At 46.4% G+C, this 24,382-nt stretch overlaps 1 protein-coding gene across 2 annotated transcripts in view; it reads left to right on the top strand.

Annotated features, from left to right (window-relative positions):
* Positions 1–23,990, top strand: part of PRAG1 (PEAK1 related, kinase-activating pseudokinase 1) — a 50,064-nt gene extending 26,074 nt beyond the window's left edge. For both annotated transcript variants that reach the window (XM_024765050.1, XM_024765049.1), the window contains exons 4-6: positions 1,334–1,491; positions 12,189–12,928; positions 19,635–23,990. In XM_024765050.1, coding sequence (XP_024620818.1) covers positions 1,334–1,491; positions 12,189–12,928; positions 19,635–20,801 — 2,065 coding nt within the window. In that variant the 3' untranslated portion in view covers positions 20,802–23,990. The remainder of the gene's footprint in view (positions 1–1,333; positions 1,492–12,188; positions 12,929–19,634) is intronic.
* Positions 23,991–24,382: the final 392 nt, after the last annotated feature.

The following is a 24,382-nucleotide window of genomic DNA, read 5'->3' on the forward strand; positions in this document are numbered from 1 at the left end:
TATATTTTGCCAGAGGGTAAAATAAAGATAATATACTGCCGTAGCACTTCCAAAAGATTTGATATCCCCACAGTCCCTACAGTGACATTGAAATATAAAGAAGAGTATTAGTTGTAACCTTGCCATCACTGTCACACTTAGGTGTAACAGCTTTAAAACGTTTTTTATTCTGGTTCTAAGGGGTGGAGGTGGGGAGACAGACATGTTTCTAGGGAGCACATTTCATGGGAACGAACTTTCTCTAAACTTTTCTGTTAATGAACAAGGGATTCCAGTGCCTGTGAGGACCAGTACAGGGCTGTGCAATATTGAGCACAGAGAATGATCGATACATTCTTGGCTGTAAGGTCATGTGCATTAGATGAGGCAGTTCTGATGCCAAATCGATACTGTATTGTGTATTTCCTACAGCAGATATTGAGATATAGATCTGCCGTAGTGGGAGCAGGCATGTAATCAGGAAATACCAGTTCAGACAAATCTGGGTTACCACCAACAGGGAAAGGGCTGGATTGATTGTGGTCTGTCCCGCTGCGTGGGGAAAATGTCAGGTCAGAGTGAATATTCATGTAGTCCTTGGAAAGAGGGAAAGAGAAATCAATAAGCTAAACCTTCTACTTAATAATGGAACTGTTTTCTCCAAGGCGAGTTCTTTTTTCTTGAACTTGGTATTCCTGTCCCTGATGTATCGGTCATGCTATCTTAGAGATTCAATCAAAGATTTCATAGAAAGCCTAAGGGCAGATCCATTCCATAGTTCTGGAATAAGGGTTATGTTAACATGGTTCCATCTAAACATTGCACTAGATGTCTGGTTAAAATTGACCTTAAGTCCAAGGAATAAGCTAGACCCTTTGAAGCTATGTCAAGAGAGTATCAGGCACAAAAGAAATCTCTTGTTTTTGGTCTGAATTTGCAATTCCCCTGTCCTCTGATCTTGCAAAACCTACCCAATCTCTGTGTATCTCTATACATTGGCTTGTATGATAATGTTTAATTTTTCTTTGTAGAGATGTTACATAGGATATAGTAGATGACGTAAATGTTTTGGCAGACAGGGCCAGAATATGAAGGCAGTTCCTCCCAAATCATGATTTTGGTGCTTTTCTAAATTTAATAGACTCACTTCTCCTTAACCATGCTTGAGAAATCTCCTGCCATTCATGTGCGTAAGGTTTCAGAAGAGTCCCTGTTCTCTCTTCCCCAAATTGTTTTTTTAAAACTTACTGGCACTGATCAGGCTTCAGGAGCATAGTAAGTTCATAATCCATCAGCTGGTTTTTGAATAGAAACCAAATTAATTACTTCTATCATTTGTCTCTACATTTTCCAGGCACCTTTTAAAAATGAACAAGAGCAGCTCTGATTTGGAGAAGGTGAGCCAGGGCTCTGCTGAGAGCCTTAGCCCATCCTTCAGGGGCGTCCACGTCAGCTTCACCACGGGCTCCACGGACAGCCTGGCCTCCGACTCCAGGACCTGCAGCGACGGAGGTAACAGACTTGACCTTGATGGAGAGGCTTAGATTCCCTGAGTCTGGAAGGCCAGCCTGGGTTAATTGCCTAGATTCGGAAGCGCCGAGCTTGACCTACTGTCTTGGTCCCACTTTCCCTGTGAAGTAGACTCTACCAAGGAGCAGTTGACATTTATTCCCTATTGAATTTATGACAAGGTGCCTCATCCCATATCTCCCTCTCCAGTTACACACAGCGCATCCGCATGGCAGCAAGGTGGGAGGAGGCTGAAGTTGGAAGCATATCGAAATACTCCTGATTCCTTGGGTAATGAGACATCTGTGTATAGGTCTGCGTTCCATTTCTGTCCTCAGGATTAGTTTACAGGGGATTGGGTGCATGCCAACCACAAATTCCCCCTCCTCCACCCTCTGGCTCTCTCATTCTTTCATGGGCACACACACACACATATATGCACACACTTCCTTGGACACACAGCAGGTGTTTACATAAGTGTGTGTTGAATTAAAGCATGCAGGCTTCATTAGACCACCATCCATCCCACTTTCTGGATTAAGCTCTAAGGCATAATATGTGGCTAAGTCCTGATTGGGTGTACAGTCGGCCCTTGGTATTCTCAGGCTCCGAATTCGCAGATTCAAAGAACTTCCAACCTCTGTTGATTAAATCCGCAGATGCAGAACCCGCGGATACAGAGGGCCGACGGTACTCCGCCATTTTATATAAGGGACTTGAGCATCCACGAATTTTGGTAGCTGAGGTGATTCCTGGAACCAATTCCCCGCAGATAATGAAGGACGACTGTATTCCTAAAAAAAAGAACTCTTGCTTTCCTGTAGTTGTGATGGGTAGTATTAAAACCTTCACCCTTTAACACTTGTGTGTGTGTGTCCTCTCCTGCATTTCTCATTGACTTGCCCTAGCATGTTAGGTTTGGACGTGTGCTAGCATGACTGTCTTTCTCAGTCCTAAGGAAGTATTTCCTCTCAGTAGGCATTTTTGGAGTAGAGGGTTCCATTGTGAATTTACTGTCACCAACATTTTTCTATCTAAAAGATTAGCACTGCTAAGACAAAAGCATATGTTGTACGTCAGCCTGTGGTGTGTTCTGATGGGAAACTTCTGACAGCTCTGACTTCAAAACAGGAAATATCTTAGCCTTGATTTGGGTGGGACGTGGCAAAAGAGGATTTTCTTTCTCTGCAGGTTTTCCTGGGTTTCTATCTTTTTCCTTTTCCCATTCCATTGTGCAGAAATTCTACAAGGCACCTTGTGCCATCGAAGGCTGGGCTGCGCACGTGAACCGTTAGTCCCTGTGCTGGTCAGCCCTGACCTGCTGTCTTGGGATTGTGAGCAATTCTGAGGGAGGGGTCTTTCATCCTCCACTTGCCAGCTGGTGTTGGTGAGAACTGGACTTAATTGCCCCAGCACTTTGCTTCTCAGAACCAGCAGATCATGATGTTTGCTCTCAGGGCTCTTACACGGTCTAGCCAGGAAGGTAAGATTAAAATACGTGACATGTGGGTGGATGGGTTAAGCTAGGAAATTGGGCTGCTCAGAACAGGAGTGCTTATGAAAGCTTCCAGAGAGAGAGAAATCAATGAGTGCTGATGTAGGGTTCAGGGAAGGCTTTTTCCTTTTTTTTCTTTTGGGCCGTGCCTAAGACATGCGGGATCTTAGTTCCCTGACCAGGGATGGAACCCGCGGCCCTGCAGTGGAAGCGTGGAGTCTTAACCACTCCACTGCCAAGAAAGTCCCAGAGAAGACTTTTTGAGGACATGGGACTTCAGCTCTTGTCTCCAGAGTGGTTAAAATTGAGAAGGTAGAGGGAGGAGGAGGGGTCTTTGCAGGTTAAGGAAACAATTCAAGAGGAGAGAAGGCACAGGGTTAGCGGTGCACATGGGGAAAGGGTCAGACCAGCCCGACGCACTTCAGTGGAAGCAAATGAGGGGCAGTGGGACATGAGGTGGTGGGAGGCTGGGGGCTGGATTGTACAAAGCTCTCAAAACCAGTTTGTGGAGTTTGGAAATAGGGAGCCACTTGAGGGTTTATGAGTACGACGGTGACACCTAACTCAGTCATTTTCGAATTAAAATGAACATATTTTCTTGTACGCCTGACACTGAAATCACATTGTAACTCAACTGTACTTCAATTTTTAAAAAAGAATATATTTTCATGGTTAGTCCTTTATCATGAACGAGTTATTCAGTGGAAATGCACCTCGAAATTTAGATTCCTAGAAGATCAACAAAAAGGTATATATACCTTCTTACCGGACTCTGGCTTCTCAGAGCAAAGCAGTTTCTATCTGCTGCTCCTACTTATGGCTCTGTACCCAGAACCATGCTTTGAAACTGGCAAGAGACCACATATTCTCTCTCTCTTTTTTTCCTTTTCTGTGTCTCTTAAACATTAAGCTGGAGAATGTCCAGAACCGCAGGTCCTAAAATATAAGAAACCCTTCATTCAACCGCTCATCAGTAGCCAAGACAGCTGGCTTTAATCTATTACTGAACAATTAGCTTTCCCTCCTGTGAATCCTTACTCACTTTTACCTCGTAGCTGAAATATTGACCCATCCTGCCTTTTGTTACTATTCGGCATCTAGCGCCAAAGGTGAGCGAGGGAATCCAAATAGGAGAGGTAGAGTTAGGTCAAGAATGTAGCGTCCACCTCTTTAATATTATATATTAAGTCAAAAGAGACCATTCAACTATACATTGATTTTTTTGTCAGTAAGAATTCAGTAACGAAAACAATGCATTTCGTGGACTTTGTGCGTCTGTGGTATGGGCGGGCCTGGGGGAGTTAAGGACAAAGTCATTCCGGGGTATAGCATAGTAGTAGTTTGTGTAAACTTCTTGGAACCTCATCAGGGTTAATGGTGAAAATTAGTTTTCTACCATTCAGGTTTTGTGGTCCCCCCAAATATAGTTTTAAATTTTCTAAGTAAAATAAACATAATCGAAAGCTATAACTTGGTTGCATTTTAAAAACGAGTGTGTCTAAACTTTTCGTTGACAAAATATTTTATATCAGTGTTAATGTCAGCTCTTTGTGCTTGTATCACATTCCATACTTCTCCAAGCACATCTGTTATCCCATTTGTCCATGTGGGCAGTTCCATTGAACAGTGGGTCAACTCGGTGAAAGGAAAAATCCATCTAAGCAGTTGTCGGGTTTATGCTTGGTTGGGGAGGGACAAACTGCATGCATTAGGACAGATCCATGAACGCTGCCAAGGGTAAGGTCCTCTGTAGTGGATGGATGGATGGGCGTGGGGGGAATGATCAGCAGAAATGGTCACCAGAAGACTCTTGTGCTTTTAAATGGTTACTTTTAAATATGCAGACCTCATAATTGCATTAAGATCATTTTCCCTTTTGATTTAGGATAACATTACAACTGAGTTCCACAGTTAAACGAACATCATAGATGCCAGGTTCCCCTCTTCCCGAAGGAGATGAGTGCTGTGTTGAACTGAAAATATGGGCAGAAGTGATAGATGAGAGATCTAAATAACTATACAGTAGTGAATATACTTACAAACTCCCATGAAGCTATGCACCAAGGCAGTGTTTGTGTTCTGATTTTTTTTGTAACTGGCAAACCAGAAACACAGAAAGTTAATTAAATATCTTGACAGTAGTCAGCTTGTGTTTCTCAACAATAATGCCAAGAAGATTTTTGAAATATAGACATTAATTCAGTCATTGGTTTGATAGATATTTGTTGAATACAAACTATGGGCTGGATACAGTTTTAGATGCTGAAGATACAGCAGTGACCAAAAAATGCCCTGTCCCTTCCTTTCGCGGAGCTCACATTCTAGTGGGGAGAGATGGGCAATGAGGAAGATAAGGGACTAAAGTAGCCACTGTGTCAGACGGCAGTAAGTGCTATGGGGAAAAGTCAGCCAGGAAGGGGCCAGGGAAGGGTGGGGAGATAGTACACAAAGACGTCAGTCAGAATGAGTGACAGCCTGACCCTCACTGAGCCCTTGCTCACCCACTCAGGCTGTTACCTGAGACTCTAAGAAGAAATAGTATTTTTAAAAGAGTCATATACCACAGTGTTCACTGCAGCTCTATTTACAATAGCCAGGACATGGAAGCAACCTAAGTGTCCATCGACAGATGAATGGATAAAGAAGATGTGGCACATATATACAATGGAATATTACTCAGCCATGAAAAGAAACGAAATTGAGTTATTTGTAGTGAGGTGGATGGACCTAGAGTCTGTCATACAGAGTAAAGTAAGTCAGAAAGAGAAAAACAAATACCGTATGCTAACACGTATATATATGGAATCTAAAAAAAAAAAAAAGGTTCTGAAGAACTTAAGGGCAGGACAGGAATGCAGAGGTAGTGAATGAACTTGAGGACATGGGGAGGGGGGAGGATAAGCTGGGACGAAGTGAGAGAGTGGCGTGGACTTATATACACTACCAAATGTAAAACAGTTAGCTAATGGGAAGCAGCCGCATAACACAGGGAGATCAGCTCCCTGCTTTGTGACCACCTAGAGGGGTGGGATACGGAGGGTGGGAGGGAGAACACAAGAGGGAGGAGATATGGAGATATAGGTATATGTATAGCTGATTCTCTTTGTTATAAAGCAGAAACTAACACACCATTGTACAGCAATTATACTCCAATAAAGATGTTAAAAAAAAAAAGAAGAAGAAATAGTATTTTTAAAAAGGTGGTCCTGGGAGTTCCCTGGTGGCCTAGTGGTTAGGATTCCAGGCTTTCATTGCCGTGGCCCAGGTTCAATCCCTGGTCAGGGGACTGAGATCCCACAAGCCGCACATTGCAGCCAAAAAAAAAAAAGAAAAAAGAAAGGTGGTCCTGAAAAAGGCATCTAAAACTCTCTAGCCAAAAATAGCGTGCTTTCTGACAATTAAGCAGGCTTATTAGAGCACTTGATCCTAAATTGATGGGTTCAGTCTAATATATTACACTGATGTTTTGCTCTAACACAGTATACCCTCCCATCCCCCACGGAGACAGACTGAGTCACCGGTTCTATTCTGGGAGATGTGTTACTGAAGGATGGAGAAGTTATCCTAAAGGAAAAAATACACATTTTTAAGATTGTCTGTGGCCTGAGCCCTCACAATATCTCTAAAGTGAAGCTTCATTTTAGTTTGAGCTATTCCCTTTAAACTAAATTTTTAAAAATATATTATTACTTCAATGAAGTCAATACATGTCTATGATAAAAATCCAAACAATGGAGAAAGATACAAAGTGAAAAGTCAGAGTCTTTAGACTCCCAGCTCCACCCCTCATTTGGAACATTTTTTTCTATATCATCCCAGAAATTCGTATCCATATTTTAAATATAAACTTCAGTTCTACACATTTTTGTACTTAATGTATCTTGAAGTCCTTCAAATCAGAACCTCTAGGTCTACCTCATTTTTTTTCATGCTGTATATTTTTTTCATTGTATAAGTTGGTTAAACCCTTCTCTTGTCAATGCATGTTTAGGTTACTTTCATTACAAGTCTGCAGGAAGATCCTATGACGTACACCAAGATAATTTGGTGAGCATATCTGTAAGATAAATTACTAGAAGTAGAATCGATATGTCAAAATGTATATGCATTTTTAAACAGATGTTACCAAATTAACCTCTAAAAATGTCAGTTTATGCTTCTGTCAACAGCATGTGAAAGTGCCTTGAACTAACTTAACTTTACTGTTCATTTGGAAGAAAACCCATAATGATTTTGTTACAACAGGGGAAAGATCATGATTCTGGAACCACACATGGGCTGTAGACACGCAGTATTTTCCACGAGCCTGTTTTCCAAACTGAGACAGTGCTTCTCCTGTTTTGCATGTCAATTGCCTACCCATCTGGATCACTGTTTCTTGGGATGATTAACTGGTCTGGAGAGACTTCTCACAAATGCCACATTTTCCATCCAATTGTAAAATGCTAATACTATGCTTCCATTTTCAGACCACGTTTACCTTCTTGGAAAAGCAAGGGTTCCTCTTGAAGGAATACTATGTGCCTTCCTTTAAAAAAAAAATTAGAGTTTATTCTGACCAAGTTTTCCTTTGGAGGAAAAAATTCCTCTCTGTGAGGCTAGAACATCCCCTCTGCCACCACTCTTCACGTCTTCTGGGGGTGGGAAGAGGGGTTTTGGCCAAAACCTGTAAGACTGCCACTTCCTGTGTGACCCTGGCCTACACAGATGGCTTTAATTTTCTCACCTTGAACATGAAGGGATTGAACCAGGCCACAGGGTGTGGGCGAGGTTTTCTCCATCTGCTTTGTTCCCTCTGCCTTGCATTTTGTAGGTGCTCAAGAAATACTGAGTGAATGAATGGATTAATCTATACAGCCGTTTCCAGCCAAATCTCTTATCCTCATTTTTAAAAACGATCCACAGAACACTCAGTGTTTCGAACAAAAGAAAATTCAATTTGCTTTCCTTTCCTTTAAGTTGGAGAATCGTCAGACACCAAAGCTGAAGTTTGGAGCTGGGGGACTCTTAGCTGGGACCCTGCCCTTTGTCCCCACATTTGTTCTGGCCCAGCTGCCGTCAGGAGGCAGAGCCGGGCGCCAAGCAAGCCACACGGGCTCATTTATACGGTTCAAAACTGGACTGACCACTTCCTCCTGAAGCCCAGCTCTCATTTTGGCTATAGAGAACAGTGAAAGTACCTATTAAAACCCAGCCAGAAGAGAGGGCTCTATAATCAGAAAACCTCACAATGCTGGGTTTGAACTTTTGGCCTGCATTTCTGCATAGGAGTTGAGCCTTTTTTTTCCCCACCGTTGAAATCCTGATTTCTCTTCCCTGCTTTATAAATATAATGGCACCAAACTGGTATACTTTCCTCTCCATCGTTTTAAGATCCCACCCAGTGCACCAAATGTGATGTGTAGTTTTTTCCTAGAAAACTTCTCTAGGAAGTTCTCTAGAAAACCTTTTTCTCTTCTCTGAAGCACAGGCACTAAGGAGATGCAGAGGTGTTCTGCTCTATAGCCGGCTGCAGGCTTGATATGCAGAATTGGAAATTGGAAGGAAAACTTAGGAAATGGGATTTGTAGCTCTCTGGCCCAATTAGGACTCAAAGTCATTAAAAAAAAAAAAAACACTAATTATGTAACTATGATGTAGGCAGACTTCCCAGCAAAGTATTTTTCCATTCATATCCTTTTTACACCCTTAATTGTAAGCCAGAATTTGGAAACAGGGTGATCTAACACCGGCATAGAACCGGGATAAGCTGTGTCTGTGAGGAGGTGCCCCATGCGAGAGCCAACAACACGACAGAACCAGAGTGGGTCTTCTGGGGGGCTCTCTGGTCCCGCAGAAGACAGCTAACTGCTTGTCTCATGCTGGAGAAATCGGTTTCATCGAGAAGGGCTACACGTAGACATCTCCCTCCAAATATTAACAGCCAAGAATATTAACGGCTGAGATGTTATATGGTCCTGGGGTGCCTGGGGGCGATCAGAGTGAATTATGGTCTTTTTGCCTGGTGCGGGTCCACATCTGGAGAACGGTCAGAAGATGGTGTACCTGTTACCCAAGTAGGAGATTTTTTTTAAAATGCAAAAATCACAATATGTGTATGTAATGCCCAGTTATACAGAGGAAGTGCACATCTCAGATGAGCCTCACTTCACCAGATGAGGTCTGTGTAATGCAGTCCTTTACAACCTCTGGGGAAGTGCATGGCTGGGAGCCTTCCTGTGCAGTGCCGCCCTCTGATTACTGTGTGCTTTAGGCAGTGATTGTTGGGTGAGAAACACCTAACATCTAAGAAATAAAGAAAAATGAACCAGTCCACATGCTAATCCCTGAACCCGCACCTCCTTCTAATACCCAGTACTCCTGCCCCTACTTAGCTAAATGGTTATGGGATATAGATCTGATCAAAGCCACGCACTCACAGTTCCCACGAGAAAGCAAGAGAACACACACAGGGCAAAGGAGAAAATCACTTCCATCCAACTGCCTGAACACACGCGTTATTTTCTGTGCTAAAGCACAACCTCTTGGTTTTCTTTGGTAATCTAGGGAATGAGAAGTGTTACCGATATATATATATATATATGTATTTTTTTTTTTTTTTTTTTTTTAAGATTCCTGCTATCCTTAAAGATTGAAAAGTTTTCCAGCAGCAGCTTGTGGGAACTAGAGATAGAGGAACAGTGGAAGCAAGATAACCATCTGCCTAGAGGTATTTTATTTCAGGGGCAGCTTTGAGACAAAATGCACATGAGGAGTTGTTGAAAATGGAGAGAATGGCTGAAATTATAGACTATTAGTGCTGGAAGGAGCCTTCGCAGGGATGCAATCCGGTCAGTTTTTGTTTTTGTTTTTTTGCGGTACGTGGGCCTCTCCCTGCTGTGGCCTCTCCTGTCGCGGAGCACAGGCTCTGGACGCGCAGGTTCAGCGACCATGGCTCACGGGCCCAGCCGCTCCGCGGCATGTGGGATCCTCCCAGACCAGGGCACGAACCTGTGTCCCCTGCATCGGCAGACGGACCCTCAACCACTGCGCCACCAGGGAAGCCTCCCAGTCCGTTTTTAAATGAGGAAATTCAGCCGAGTAAGATTGACAGCTTACATCAGGGTTCATCCCGCTGTGCGCCCTCAGATCAGACCAGAGGCAGAAAGGGATGTGTTGAAAGCGTCAAGGAGAGCTGTAGGGGGAAGCCCAGGAAGACAAACCAAAGAAAGGGGTGGGAATAAGCATAAGGCTTAAGGAGGGGACTAGCCATGAAACTGATTTGTCAAAAACCTCCCCGGCCGGTTGGACGGGGGACCCAGGAGTCCTGACCATAGGCAGGCTGTCCCTGTCTGGACAGGGAGACTGGAGGCGCTGAGTAAAGCGTTGACCGGGATTCCGATCACGCTCTGCCTGCCCCCTCCCCAACCCTTATCTTCTGCGTGTTGATAATGCATCTCTTTGCACAAACCTGGTTCCCAGCTCCTGTGTTCAACTAGCTGCGTTTACCAACTCTGTCCTCCTGGGGGCTTTGCGCTGGAGCTTGTACTGTGCAGGAGGCCCCTGCTGTCACTTACTGATGCTGGTCAATGGGGCTGAGGCACGGACATCGGCGCCTGAGGACATGTCATCCACCCGGCTCCCTCCTGCCGGTGGAGCACCCCCATGTAAGGAGGCCCCCGTGTTGATGGGAGAGGCTTGGTGCCAGCCCATTCTGTCCCTCTTTGGCTGGAGAAAGCAGAGAGGGACTCAAGCAGAGACAGCTGTTACCTGTTCAGAAGCAGCCCTGCGAAGGCCATGTGCCTCTGAGTGAAGTGACACAAAACTAACAGACAGTTTGCTTCCTTTGGGGCCTTCCTCCACTTGCCTTCGGCCTCTGTATTTGTTGTACGTCTTGCATCTTGGTCGTCCTGCTGAGGTGGGAGGGGGTCCAGAGAGGCACTGTGTGCCCCGCCCTTGGGCTACATGCACAGTCAACTAAATGAGGGGCGCACATCATAACTGCCTATTTCCTTGAATCTGAGACCCGTGTTTCTTTCACATTTTAACCTTCAGGATAATAGGATGTATTTTATAATGTATGGATACAGTTAATGTTTTGGGTTTTTTTTAATCCCCTTAAAAACTGTTATTAAAATATTGGATACATCTTTGAGTCAGTTCTTAGAATGAAAGAAATGAGTATTATTTTCAATTGGCCCTTTCTTGTCTCTGATGTCAGTACCTTTTCTTATATATTTTTTACCTGAACTCTTGTTTCATTGTGAACTCTCCATTTCATACATTGATATAAAGAGTAAGTCCAGTCTTCGCCCTTATCTCACAGTCTGTGACATTTCTGAAGGTCCCCATGCTCTGCGGAGGCCTGAGGCAGTGATGGAACTTTCCCCAAATCACATCAATATCCACGTGCACCTCTGGGAACTGTGGGGCCTGGGAACCACTCGCTTTCCCTTGAAATCTGTTTCTTCTCATGAAATCACATTCTCTGTCTTCTGAAATGTCTGTGGGCCTGCACTGTCCCCCAGGCCATCAGGACATTAGTCAAAACTCAGAGAATTATACCCTAAAAAGGAGGAATTATACTGTAGCTAAATTGTACCCTCTATAAACTGACATTTTGAAAAAATCCAGCCAAGCCACACATGTTGAAGCTTGTTGGTGCTGTTGCAACATTGTTTGCAAAATATTAGAAGCAACCTAAGTGTCCATCCACAGGGGAGCAGTTAAATAAATTATGGTACTTGCATGTGATGATACAGTATGGGATAGCTTTTAAAAAGAATTAGATAGACCTGAACATCATCTGATGTAGAATATCTCCAAGCCATAGTGGCAAGTGAAGAAAAGGAATACTGCAATCAGTGGGCACCGTTTGCTCTCCTTTGTGTAAATGTGTGTGTGTGCATGTATGTGTGAGTGTGTGTGTGTGTGTTTGGGTTGTTTGGCAGATCTCCAGGAGGATGTGTGGGAAATTGCCCGCCATGTTTCCTCCGAAGAGAGGGACTGGGCGCTAAGGAACAGGGTAGGAGGAAGACTTCATTGGCATTGTACACCTTTTTTGCATTTTGAGTTGTGTTCATTGTGCATATGTTGTCTCTTCAAGAAATAGATAAAAACAAAATAAAATACATTGCTTTGATGGAAAGAAAAAAAAAGGCCCACGGGACCCTGGAACTGAGTGGCCTGGGCCCCCGGTCTGATGGTTTCTGTTTCTCTTTTTCAGGTCCATCATCTGAGCTGACTCACTCGCCCACCAGCAGCAGGAAGGAGCTCTTTAGCCCTGTTCCCTTCCCTTCGGGCTCCACTGAGGATGTGTCCCCCGGTGGCCCCCTGCAACCCCCACCTCTCCCCCAGAAGAAGCTAGTGAGCCGGGCGGCCTCTTCTCCGGATGGCTTCTTCTGGACCCAAGGCTCCCCCAAGCCAAGAACAGCAGGTCCCAAGCTGAACCTCAGCCACTCAGAAACCAACGTCTGTGTCCATGACAAGTCCCACTTCAGCTACTCCTCAGGCCCCGGCAGCCGCCACCAGCACATCTTCTCTGCTTCCGAGCCTCTGGAGAAAACGTTCAAAGACAATGGCCCCTGGGGCCCAGCGCCAGGGCTGGCGGGCAGCCAGAGCCTGCAGGGCAAAGGGGTCTCCTCGGCCGCGGCCTCCCAGATGAGCGTGTCCAGCCAGGCCTCGGCGGGCAGCGCCCAGCTGCAGCTCCACAGCCTCCTGAGCAGCATCAGCAGCAAGGAGGGCACCTACACCAAGCTGGGAGGGCTCTACGCCCAGTCCTTGGTCCGCCTCGTGGCCAGGTGTGAGGACCTCTTCATGGGCGGCCAGAAAAAGGGGCTGCACTTCAGCGAGAATAACTGGTCCCTGTTCAAGCTGGCCTGTAACAAGCCCTGCTGCGACTCGGGGGATGCCATTTATTACTGTGCCACCTGCTCCGAGGACCCCGGCAGCACCTACGCTGTGAAAGTAGGTACCAACCCCTCCTCCCATTCCACAGTGCCGCCAGCCGGTCCTGGCTCGAGGGGGCAGCGCTATGGCTGGGGAAGTCATTTCCCCTCAGCCAGCTCCCGAAGGAGGGTAGTTTCCAAAAAATGCTCGGTGATCTCACTCTCTGCCTGGTCCAGGACGTGGTGCAATGTGATTTGTACAATGAATAGAAGGTTCATTCTGTGCTTTCAGGAGCGAGCCTACATGATCGAGTTGGATTAAGACAGTTGCCTGTTCATGTGATGGAGAATTCATTCATTTACTTAGCAGGTTTCTGTTGAACGCCTACTATGAGCCAGGTATTTTGTAAAGATCTGAGTATATAGAGGTGAACATACGGTTCCTGTGGAGCTTATAATCCAATACGGGAGATAGGCAATTAAGATATAGTTCTTAAAATAGAGCCGGAAGGAGAGTTAGACCCAAACATCATCTTGAACCACAACAGTAATATTACTGATAGAGCAGTCAGTATACAACTAGACTCTTGGATGGGTGTGTTAACTACACGACCTCAAATCCTCACAGGGTAGGTAGGTGTTACAGGTGGGAAATCTGAGGCTCAAAATGATTAAGTAATCTGCCCACAGCTGGCAGGTGGCTAAGATGGATTTGAAGTCTTCTTTGTCTTGTCTCAAAGCCTATGCTACCACCCTTTCAGTTAAGAAAAATGAAGTTCAGAGAAGTTAAGTGACTAGCCCAAAGTAACACAGCTGTTTAATCGTTGGCCCTGGATCAGGGCTGTTGCTAGCACGCCCCATTGCTCTTTTGGGGCACAGCTCTGAGTAAGCTGGTGGAGCTGTCTGTATCCATCTGGCCCCTCTGGTGGCCCCTTTTCTCATCTTCTTTTGGTGTCCCTTGAGTACCTGGTGGTCTGTGGTCTTTCTATAAATGCAGGCTTTTGTGAGGAGTGAGAAGGGAACCCTGAACTCTTTTCTGCCATCACCTGCCCCAAGACATTCTTTTATTTCTAATTAGAAAAAATGCAAACAGTGAACTAACGTGGAACGGTCTTGGCGGGGTGGCTTCCTTCTTACCAGTAAGAGTTTTTTTAATACTATGCTTATTACCCAAGGAAAATTGCAGTGAATTTTACTGTGAGATTTTTCTTTTAAAAAATTGGTGACACCACCATAAAATATAGATTGGGAACCCCTGATTTATTTGTTCAAGGGGCTCTGTATAATTACTCGCTGCCTTCTTGCAAAAAAACTAGGCAGGAAGGTAGCTATTAGGAGGATCCAGTTCATTGTCAGAAATCAAGGCCCCAAAAGACTAGATAGAGTTTTGAACTTCATTGCCTCTTTATATCTGAACTCGGCAGCTACTCTCTTGTTGAGCTACCCTACCTGGTCACCCCCCCAATCACAATTAAAAGAAAAAGAAACAACCCCAGCGTTTCCCTTCCTATTAGCCTGGTGCTGTATCCAGTAAAGGAAGAGTGAGTAGACCCTCCAGAGAGCTGGACATGGTCAGCCTGGTCATCGCTGGTGGCCCAGAGCCAGGGGCCTGTATCCATGCAATGAAAGGGATGTAGGTTTGAGCTCCTTGAAAGTCAAGGGGATGGAGGTGCCTTTAGGAAGTTCTTTGCTTCTGCCAACCTAGTGGACCTGAGAAAGGGATTTGTGAATAATGTCTCTGCTTCCACCCTGAACATTTCCTGTGTTTATGTGTTACTCTTCCCCCGCCTCCTTGGGCTGGACCTGGGCACCTCCTTCACTGCCAAGAGACAGCTGACTTCTCCATTCTGAGGAGGAAAGAGCCTGGTGGGACAGGCTCAATCCCTCTTGCCCATGGGGTAGAAAGTGATATGGCCCAGGGGGCCACGTGGTGCAAGATCTGCCGCTGGATCAGAACCTCCGGGCAAAGGGGTTTGTTTTTCTTATCCACGATGGCGATGTGCAGCTTGGATTCTAGGATCTCCTGTAACAATGTAGAATTAGCCAGTTCTCCGAAGAACAGTGCAGAAATTTCAGCATTTCCAGAGGATGTTAAAAGGCAGCGTCGTTCATTGCATTCGAAATCTAAACCATAAGGAAGCCAGCGATAGACCTTGGTCCTCTTAAGGAAGAGAGTCCCCGGGGTCTCCTCTTTGATTTTGCTGGAGCCTTGGCAGCTCAGGGACTATCTCTGTAATGTGTGAAAAGAAAATCTGGAGAAGAGCTTCCAGTATTCAGAGTCTGGGGAACAACAATATCAATTTGCAAATGGGCCTGGCCTGGCGGGGGAGGGGAGGGGGGCGGGGCACGGAGCATCCTTCCGCACTGCTGTTGCACTTCATTAGTGCTGATCCTAGATGGAATACAGTCATCTGAATCGGCTGAATCCCCAGGAGTGGGGAGCGGGGCTCCTTCCCGCACCGCCTGGCTGTGGCTGAGCTCATTTCATCCGTGCCTGGGAAGCAGGAGCTTCAGTTGCAGGCTCGCACCTGCTCGGGCTGACGCTGGTCCCTCCGTTTGTGGGCTTGGCACCCTGTAGCCGCGAGGAGGTGAAGCCAGCTCATGTAGCCCAGCTCCACGAGTATGAGGAGGGAAAAAAATGCCTTAGTTGTGTGTACTTTTGAAGCTGTTTCATGCCTCAGTCAGCCAGAACTCCGGTAATTAGGGACCTGCGCTAAGCGGGCTGGGCCTTTTTTATTTAACAGACGTGACTTAGCCCAGATTTTCAACCACGAATCAGGCCGTGGCACCAAAGTTTAAAGTGAGACTTGGCTCAGTGAAACGTTTGAAATTTGAGCTGAACCAAAGGTCTGTGTGAAGGTCTTGAGCCAGAACCCAAGCACAGACTCCCTGAAAATGAACTTGGGGGGCGGTGAGGGGAGATGGGGTGGAAAAGAAGCCGTCCCCTCCCTCCGCCCCCTCCTCTCCCCTCACCTCTAATTTGACACTGTAGAATGATCTTGGCGGCGGCCCAGGGCTGTGCCTCTTGTGCTCTGTCTTTTGTTCGAGGCAGTGAGGAAGCTGCAGGTCTTGCCAGAGGGACCAGCTCACTGATTCTGAAATGCATCCAGGCCACTTGTCATTTACTCTCCTCTTTCATCTACACCTCTGTGCGAGGTGCCTGGAGCTCCCAAGGAGAGTGTTTGCAGGGCCCAGGCCTTTGATACCCTGGAGAGAGGGGATCCTTGGAAACACAGCCCAGGCCCCGGCAGCTGAACCCTCTGGGTTTGTACAGCCAGCCAGCTCTGGAATTGCCCAGCACCACCACATGGCTACAGCCGGACCCGCAAGGGCAGTCACCATAGCAACCTCTCCTGGTGGGTGCTCGCCTGGGCATTGTGTTGAAAGCCACACCTGTGTTGTGTCCTTTAATGCTCCCAGTGGCCCTGTGAAGAGGGACACTGCCCCTGAGATACAGAGGAGAAACACACTTGGAGATAAATACCTTTGATCTTCAGTATTCGTGGATCCTGCGTTTGTGAATTCGATGCTGAAACTTACTTGTAACCCCACATCAATACTTGGAGGGCTTTGGGGTTCATTACTGAACTGGCACACAGTGGGCGGGGGCGGAAATCCGGGTCATCTGACTTGCAAATCTTCAGCTGAGGTGGTGCAAAGGGACCCTCCGCCTTCTTGTTTCAGCTCTCATACTGTACACAGGTGTACTTTTTGTGTCTATTTAATGCCTCATCGTCACACTTTTGTGCTTTTTGTTGGCGATTTCGCTCTTTAAAATGGCCACGCTGAGCGCTGAAGTCCTGTCTCGTGTTCCTAAGGTCAGGAAGGCTGTGATGCACCTTTGAGAGGGTGTTAGATCAGCTTAGCTCAGGCATGAGTTACACTGCTGTTGGCCGTGAGTCAGTGTTAGTGCATCAGCAGTATCCATGAATAAGGCATCTTTAAACAGAAACACACACAGTATACAACAAGGTTACATATTGATAAGTTGGTGAACACCTTGTGACCAGAGGCTTGCAAGAACTTCACATTGTATTTCCCAAGGAGCAGTGGTTCAGCATTCACGCATTCAGTGTTTGTGGCTACTTAATAGAACATAACGACCACAAATAACAAGAATCAAGGGAAAGTTGCCAATGTTTGCAGAGTTTATATTTAAACTAAGGTCCTTTTCACTCCAAAGCCCGTACTTTTCACCTCCAGAACACTTCTTAGCTGTATAATCTAGGGCAAATAATTTAACCTCTTGAAGTCTCAGTTTCCTCCTCTGTAGTAGCATCTACCTCATTGAGTTGTTCAATGAGATTTAACGAGACACTACATGACAAAATGCTTGGTAGGCATGGTGCAAGGGTTCGGTAGGTATATGTTGTAGTTGAGAAGCCCTCACTGGAGGGGATGACATTAGTATCCGTGGATGGCACAGCAGACAGGTCCATACACAGGGGTTGGTATTTATATGCAAGACTGTTTTTTGAGGACCCCTCCCAAATTTCCTTTAGTGTAATAGTGTTCCAGAAGACTGCCATTTAAAAACTGAACACAGGGCTTCCCCGGTGGTGCAGTGGTTAAGAATCCGCCTGCCAGGGCAGGGGACACGGGTTCGATCCCTGGCCTGGGAAGATCCCACATGCCGCGGAGCAGCTAAGCCCACGCACCACAACTTCCGAGCCTGCGCTCTGGAGCCTGTGCTCTGCAACAAGAGAGGCCACAACGATGAGAGGCCCGCGCACCGCGACGAAGAGTAACCCCTGCTTGCCTCAACTAGAGAGAGCCCATGTGCAGCAATGGGGACCCAACACAGCCAAAAATAAAAACTGAATATAGCTGGGTGTGCTTGGATAAGAAAGAGCCTGCAGCAGTGCCTTTTAGGCATGCATTCTGAAATCACTTTTGTTAGTAATAGGAAGCACTGTCTGGGATAAAATGTAATTCCCTTTTATTTCTATTCTACTTCTCTATTAGAGGGATCAATAAATTAATGTGTTCTCTCCCCCAAGCCCTCCAATTATCTTTTAAAAAGTTTTCTCAGAAGCGGAGCTCTTTTATGCCAGGTTTTATGCTGAGCTTTGTAGAACTGCAATATAAATATATCTCTTTGAAAAGGTACTTGCAGCAGAACTTCTAAAAACGTCACCTGTAAGCATTGTGGTGCTCCATAAACACTGCTGTACTCATCTGAGTGCAGCCATGCAGCACCCCAAAGGGTTATTTTTGGATTGTTTGCAGGATGATATTTTATAGATGGAGGCGAAATGCCTTTCTTCTAAGGATTACGCACTGATCCCTACCTTTCTACAAAGTATGGCTGGGGTTGCATCATCTCCTTTTGAGAGGGGCACCCACAGACCATATACTGTCCCTTTCAGTGTAATTAGAGGGAAATTGAGGCCTGACAGGGGGCCGTTGTGTCTGGCTCAAGACTCTTCAGTTGTGTGGCCACCAGATGAGGGTTCCTGTTGCTCAGGATCCTTAGTTGGCAGTCGCTGTCGTTAGTACAAGAAGATGTAGAAGAGGTGGGAAAGACACTGGGAATTCCCCAAAGGAGCTTGAGATCATCCGTCTGTTTATTCCCACCTCTGGTTCAGAGGGTGCCTTTGGGCCCTCTGGGTTCCCTATTCTCTGGAGAGCTTTCTGTTTTCTTTCAGCTGCTCTGACTCACCCTTGGAGGAAAAGCTCGTGGCTTCCACTTAGCGGCTCCACTGAAATCAGCCCCACAGGTTGTGCCAGCTGGTAGGCATGGCATATGTACCTGGATCTAGAAACTAGGGCAGCCTAAGAGAATTTGACCAAGTCCTAGAGGTTTAGGGCCTGCATCTGCCCCTGAGATTCCCCAAGAAGGGAACACCCCAGGGGTCGAACACATCTATTACAAGGTAGCTGCCAATTCAGGTGCGAGGGCTGAGGAGTGAGGCTGACTGCCTGTGTGAGCTCTTATCTGGCTTCCTGAGAATTTGTCCAGCCTACGCTCTGGGCATGGGGACGTCTTCCTACCAAGGGAACTCACTCTTGCTGGGTCGTGTGATAATTTTAGGTTTAGCTTGTTAAGAAATTGCGAAACTGTATTCCAAAGTGGTGGTACCATTTGACATTCCACCAGCTATAAATGAGAGTTCCCATTTCTCCACATCCTCATAGAAACTTGCTGTTATCATTTTATTATAGCCGTTCTGGTGGGCCTCACCTGGTCTCTCATTGTGGTTTTGACTTGCATTTCCCTTATGATTCATGATGTTGAATATCTTTTCATGTGTTTATGGCCAATTATATATTTCTTTGGTGAAATGCATCTTTTGCCCACTTTTTGATTGGGTAATTTATCTTATTACTGCGTTGCAAGAATTTTTGGTAAATTCTGGATAGAAATCATTTTACTGGATATGTGTTTTGCAAATATTTCCTCCCACTCTATTACTTGTCTTTGCATTTTCTTAGTATCTTTTGAAGCATACAGGTTTTGAGTTTCAGTAAGGTCAAGTTTGTCCATTTTTTTCTCCTATGGACCATGCTTTTGGTGTGGTATCTGAGCAACCCTTGCTCAACCTGAGGTCTCAAAGATCCTGTCCTGTGTTTTCTTCAAAAGTGCATATGTTTTGGCTCTCACATCTAAGTCTCTCCATTGCGACCTAGGTCTCTGGGATCCATTTTGAGTTAATTGTGTGTACGGTGTGAGATACGGGTGTAAGTTCACCGTTTTGCGTGTGGATATCCAAACGTCCCAACCCCAGTTGCTGAACCGAATGATGGCTCTGGCCCTTTGACCTCACTGCCCCTTTCCCCCACAGATCTGCAAAACCCCTGAGCCCAAAGCAGCCTCGTACTGCAGCCCTTCCGTGCCCGTGCACTTCAACATCCAGCAGGACTGCGGCCACTTTGTCGCCTCGGTGCCCTCCAGCATGCTCACCTCTCCCGATGTGCCCAAGGACCCCCTGTCTGCCCTGCCTTCACATCCCCCCGCCCAGGAGCAGGACTGCGTGGTGGTCATCACCCGAGAGGTACCCCACCAGACCGCCTCGGACTTTGTGCAAGACTCAGCCACCAGCCACCAGTCTGAGCCCGAGGTTTACGAGCGGCGCGTGTGCTTCCTGCTTCTGCAGCTCTGCAACGGGCTGGAGCACCTGAAGGAGCACGGCATCATCCACCGGGACCTATGCCTGGAGAACCTGCTGCTGGTGCACTGCGCCCCGCAGGCCTCCCCGGACCCCTCCTCCGCCACCTCCTGGGCCCCTCCCACCACCTTACCCCCTGCCCCTGCCGCTACCCCTTCCTCTTGCCCCTCTGCCGCCCTCCCGGCCGGCGTCACGCCCACCCCTCCGGCTGGCCTTGCCTGTCAGGGAGGGCCCGGCGAGAAGCACTTGCCCCGACTCATCATCAGCAACTTCCTGAAGGCCAAGCAGAAGCCGGGCGGTTCCACCAACCTGCAGCAGAAAAAGAGCCAGGCCCGCCTGGCACCAGAGATTGTGTCTGCCTCCCAGTACCGCAAGTTCGACGAGTTCCAAACGGGCATCCTCATTTACGAGCTGCTCCACCAGCCCAACCCGTTCGAGGTGCGGGCGCAGCTGCGGGAGCAGGACTACCGGCAGGAGGACCTGCCCCCACTGCCCGTGCTGTCCCTCTACTCGCCGGGCCTGCAGCGGCTCGCGCACCTGCTGCTGCAGGCCGACCCCATCAAGCGCATCCGCATCGGCGAGGCCAAGCGCGTGCTGCAGTGCCTTCTGTGGGGACCCCGGCGGGAGCTGGTGGAGCAGCCGGGCACCTCCGAGGAGGCGCTGTGCGCCACGCTCAGCAACTGGATCGACATGAAGCGGGCCCTGATGATGATGAAGTTCGCCGAGAAGGCGGTGGACCGCCGGCGCGGGGTGGAGCTGGAGGACTGGCTCTGCTGCCAGTATCTGGCGTCGGCGGAGCCCGGAGCTCTCTTACAATCGCTGAAGCTCCTGCAGCTTCTGTGAGGCAGCCCCCGTCCCGCGTGCTGCCCCCAACCCCGCCTTGCCTTGCCTTGGAAACATCTGTGTCTCCTGGGAAATGGTACAAATGACTGTTGTACTTGGATGTTATATATATATGTGTGTGTGTGTGTAAGATATAAATACAAAAGACTGAGGATGTCACTGCCCACCCTGGTCTGGCCTCCTCTCCTCCCCTAGCCTTGAAGTTTTCGCCTACAATTGTGTACATTTCTAGCTTATTGCAAGGTCCTGAGAACAGTGTGGCCAGCAGAGTGAAGCCTGGACTCTGGTCTCACTACCCCATTATGGGCTCTCTTTACCCTCTTGTCAAATGGCTATTTAAAAAAAAAAACCATAAAACTCTCCATTTTTAATTAAAATTTTCGGTTGACTCATGAGTAAAGAAAGCTCTTTTATCCTCAAGTGCCCAAGAGCGTTAATACCTTTGGCGGGTAAAATTGTTTTTAAGCCCCTGAAGCAGTGGCTTCAAGACCACCTGAACTGTCCTCTATCTTACACTTCTCGTAAGATAGAGCAAAAGGCCGCAAGGACCCCAGGCATGCGGAGACCAGTTAATCTTCCCTGCTTCTCTCCCCACCTAACAAGTCTCTTAGGAAGAATTCAGACACAGCTGGTGTGATCCCAGAATTTCAGAATTTAATCCCACTGCTTGAAATCCATTTCCAGTTTGCTAAACCTGGTTGTCATTTGTATCAGAAGCCTGGCTCAAAGCAGAAGCCACCCCAGATGGTTCAAATGACAAGACCCTGACGGGACCACTTAGAGAGTTGTGGGCAGGGTTAAGAGAAAAGCAAAGGGTGATGAGGCAAAAGCAAGGGCAGGAATGGGGAGGATTCACTCAACCTGTTTCCCACCTGTCATCCCTAGGCCAAGACCAGTGAGATGCCAGACAGCAAGGGCCCCTGGGTGATACAGTCTGCAGGATTGGCCTCCCTGGGCAGGGTTGAGAAGGATGGATGGAGGGCTAGGTGGAAAACAGCCCACTGTTACTGCTGTCCTAGATAAGGGCAGGGCAAGAATCGAACTCCAGTGTTCCCACTTTCAGACCGCTAGTCCCCCTGCTGTTCTAAGCTCCTTTGGGTTTCCATTTTCAAAAACTCATTCAAAATACTTTAAAAATACTCAAAGAAAATTAGGAAGCAGCAGATCTTTCCTCCTCAAAACTAGACTCACAAGAAGTCACTAAATACTCATTTGAAGAGAAACAGCCCAAGGCCCTTGTATTTCTACCTAAAGAGTAATCTTCCAACTTGTGAACTAATTTCTCAAACCTTGTTAATAACTATGGACAACTTTAAAACAAATGCAAAGATCTTAATGAATGTCCTAGAAATCTAGGAATGTGGCTAGCAACCAGGATGGGGAAATCTCCCAGGTCACCTTCTGCATATTAGTTTCACTCCTTTTACAAGCCTTCCATCCTGGGACTCCAGGTAAACACACCTATACTTCCAAGCATCTGAGGTGAAACCTGGGGCTTCGGGACACATTTGTCATTTCACCTCTTGCTTGAGCATTGAGGGAAGAAGTGGCTAAAACCAGCTTCCAACTATGTTTGTACAAGAGAAAGAGTTTTGAACATGGAAATCATAATTCTCCATAGGACCTTCCTGTTTCAGGGCGTATTAGTTTGTCCGTTGTTTCTTCCTGGGAATTTTCCAGGCAAACCCTCTGCCTTGCTTTCTTGTTCTTTCTTACTTCAAATAAATAAACAATGGAGAGGGAGGAAACAAATATTCTGCCGAGGAATAAGGCGCTATTTGGAAATAAACGTCTCAAGAGGCACATTTTAAACCTCTGAACTAATTGCACCTTTTTTATATGCCACCCACTTCAGGGAAAAAAAAAAAAAAAAACTGAGATGGTAGAAAAGGTTTTAGGAACCAAAATGAACCCAAAACTAAGGTGGAAAGAAAAGGAACTATAGCAATACATTCTAATTGAGAGGAATGATAGCGATCAAACATAAAACTTACTTCTGAGCTGTCCACCAACCTAGAAAAGTAGAAAACAACCGGTTGCAGAATTCGTGTAATTTTAGGAAACTGTTCATCGGGAGGAGCAAAGCTTTTCCCGGCGCTTGGTTTTGAAGGGACTTTGCCAAGGATTTCCTTGTTTGAAGGCATCGAATAATGTTCCCAATAGCACATAAACAAAGTAACATTTTTCTAGATAGGACAATTTCTTCTATCCACTGTTGGTGAAATCCAAGTGTGGAGTGTTCAGGCCTCGTTTCATCAAGGTGGTTCTGCAGGGCACTGGCCACCCACTCATCCCCATTGGTCCACCTCTTCCGTGAACGGTAAGTCACGTGGCTACAAATATTAGCTTTGGCAAACAGCTTCATTCACACAAAATTCAGGGGCTCAATATAACTGTTTTTTTGTTACCCCAAAATACACCTGGGATGCATGGCTTTACCTCACAGAAGGTTCAAGCACCGAATGGATTAAGTCCAGTAACAAAAGCTTCTTCCACGGACTGAGGTTCAGAAATAAGCAGGGACCTTTATATGATGACAGTCCTGTAACATCCGGCTATTTCATAGTTCTGTTATCTGTGAGTTCATCTCCTTTTTTTCTTGGTTTTAGACCCAACTACTGGTATTTAAATCTCCAGGTTTTTTTCCCTCCAACTCTGAGTCAAGTCGCCCCCATATCCTTTCCACATTGTAATTTGGGTTGTTAACGGGCCTTTCCCTTTCTCATGCCAAGATGTGGAATCGTTCTCTTTCCTGTAGGCGTTACGAAGCAGGCATCTAAATTATTGTATCCTTGCCAGAAGCAAGATAAGCACTTCAGAGATGATTTATTTATCAAAACACATGGCTCAGATCTAAAAAGACAGGGCTCTGGGGAGCTGTAGTTATCACCGTGTGACACGTCCTGGTTTTCAAAGGCTTGGGGCTGGAAAAAGCTCTTTTGTGATGCACACATGTACACAAAGCAGTTATGAAGATTTTGAAGAGGGAAGACACACGTTACTTTAATGACTTCTCTGAAATGTGTTCTTTAAATATACAGCCAATAAAGGAAGCAGCCCTTTCCCACTCTGATGAATGTCTATAAATCTTTGAAGATCTAAGGATAAGCTCATTAAATCTCATTAAAATAGTAGCTTTATAACGTAAAATCTGCTTGGCATATTTAATAGAGGGTGAGGTAAATGGAATTGATTTATTAGGAACCGAAACTTAAACCAACTGCTGTCATTGCTAAAAATAAAAGGCAAGAATAAAACATCTAGGGTAAGTTCTATGGGACAAAAGTCTTGACAAATTACTCTTTCCTTCTCTTTTCCAATGCTAAGTATGTGGTTAATGACAGTCAAGGAAACCTACTCCAGGCAAGAGATGTCTTTGGAGGACCTGTGCCCTGGAAAGGAGGTCGTCTTAAGGAAAGGAGTCCGAATTAACCCGAACACAATATCATTGATTGAGGGGGAACCGGGGATGGGCCAGAACTTCCATGGTCAGTTTGGAAACTTCCTGGATCCTGGGTATTCAGTCTTCTCTGATCTGCACGTTTCCTCCTGGGACTTGACTACATCCATCCCAACTTTCT

Source organism: Neophocaena asiaeorientalis, unplaced genomic scaffold (genome assembly GCF_003031525.2).
Source record: "Neophocaena asiaeorientalis asiaeorientalis breed wild unplaced genomic scaffold, Neophocaena_asiaeorientalis_V1.1 scaffold14, whole genome shotgun sequence".
In the NCBI taxonomy this organism is placed as follows: Eukaryota; Metazoa; Chordata; class Mammalia; order Artiodactyla; family Phocoenidae; genus Neophocaena; species Neophocaena asiaeorientalis.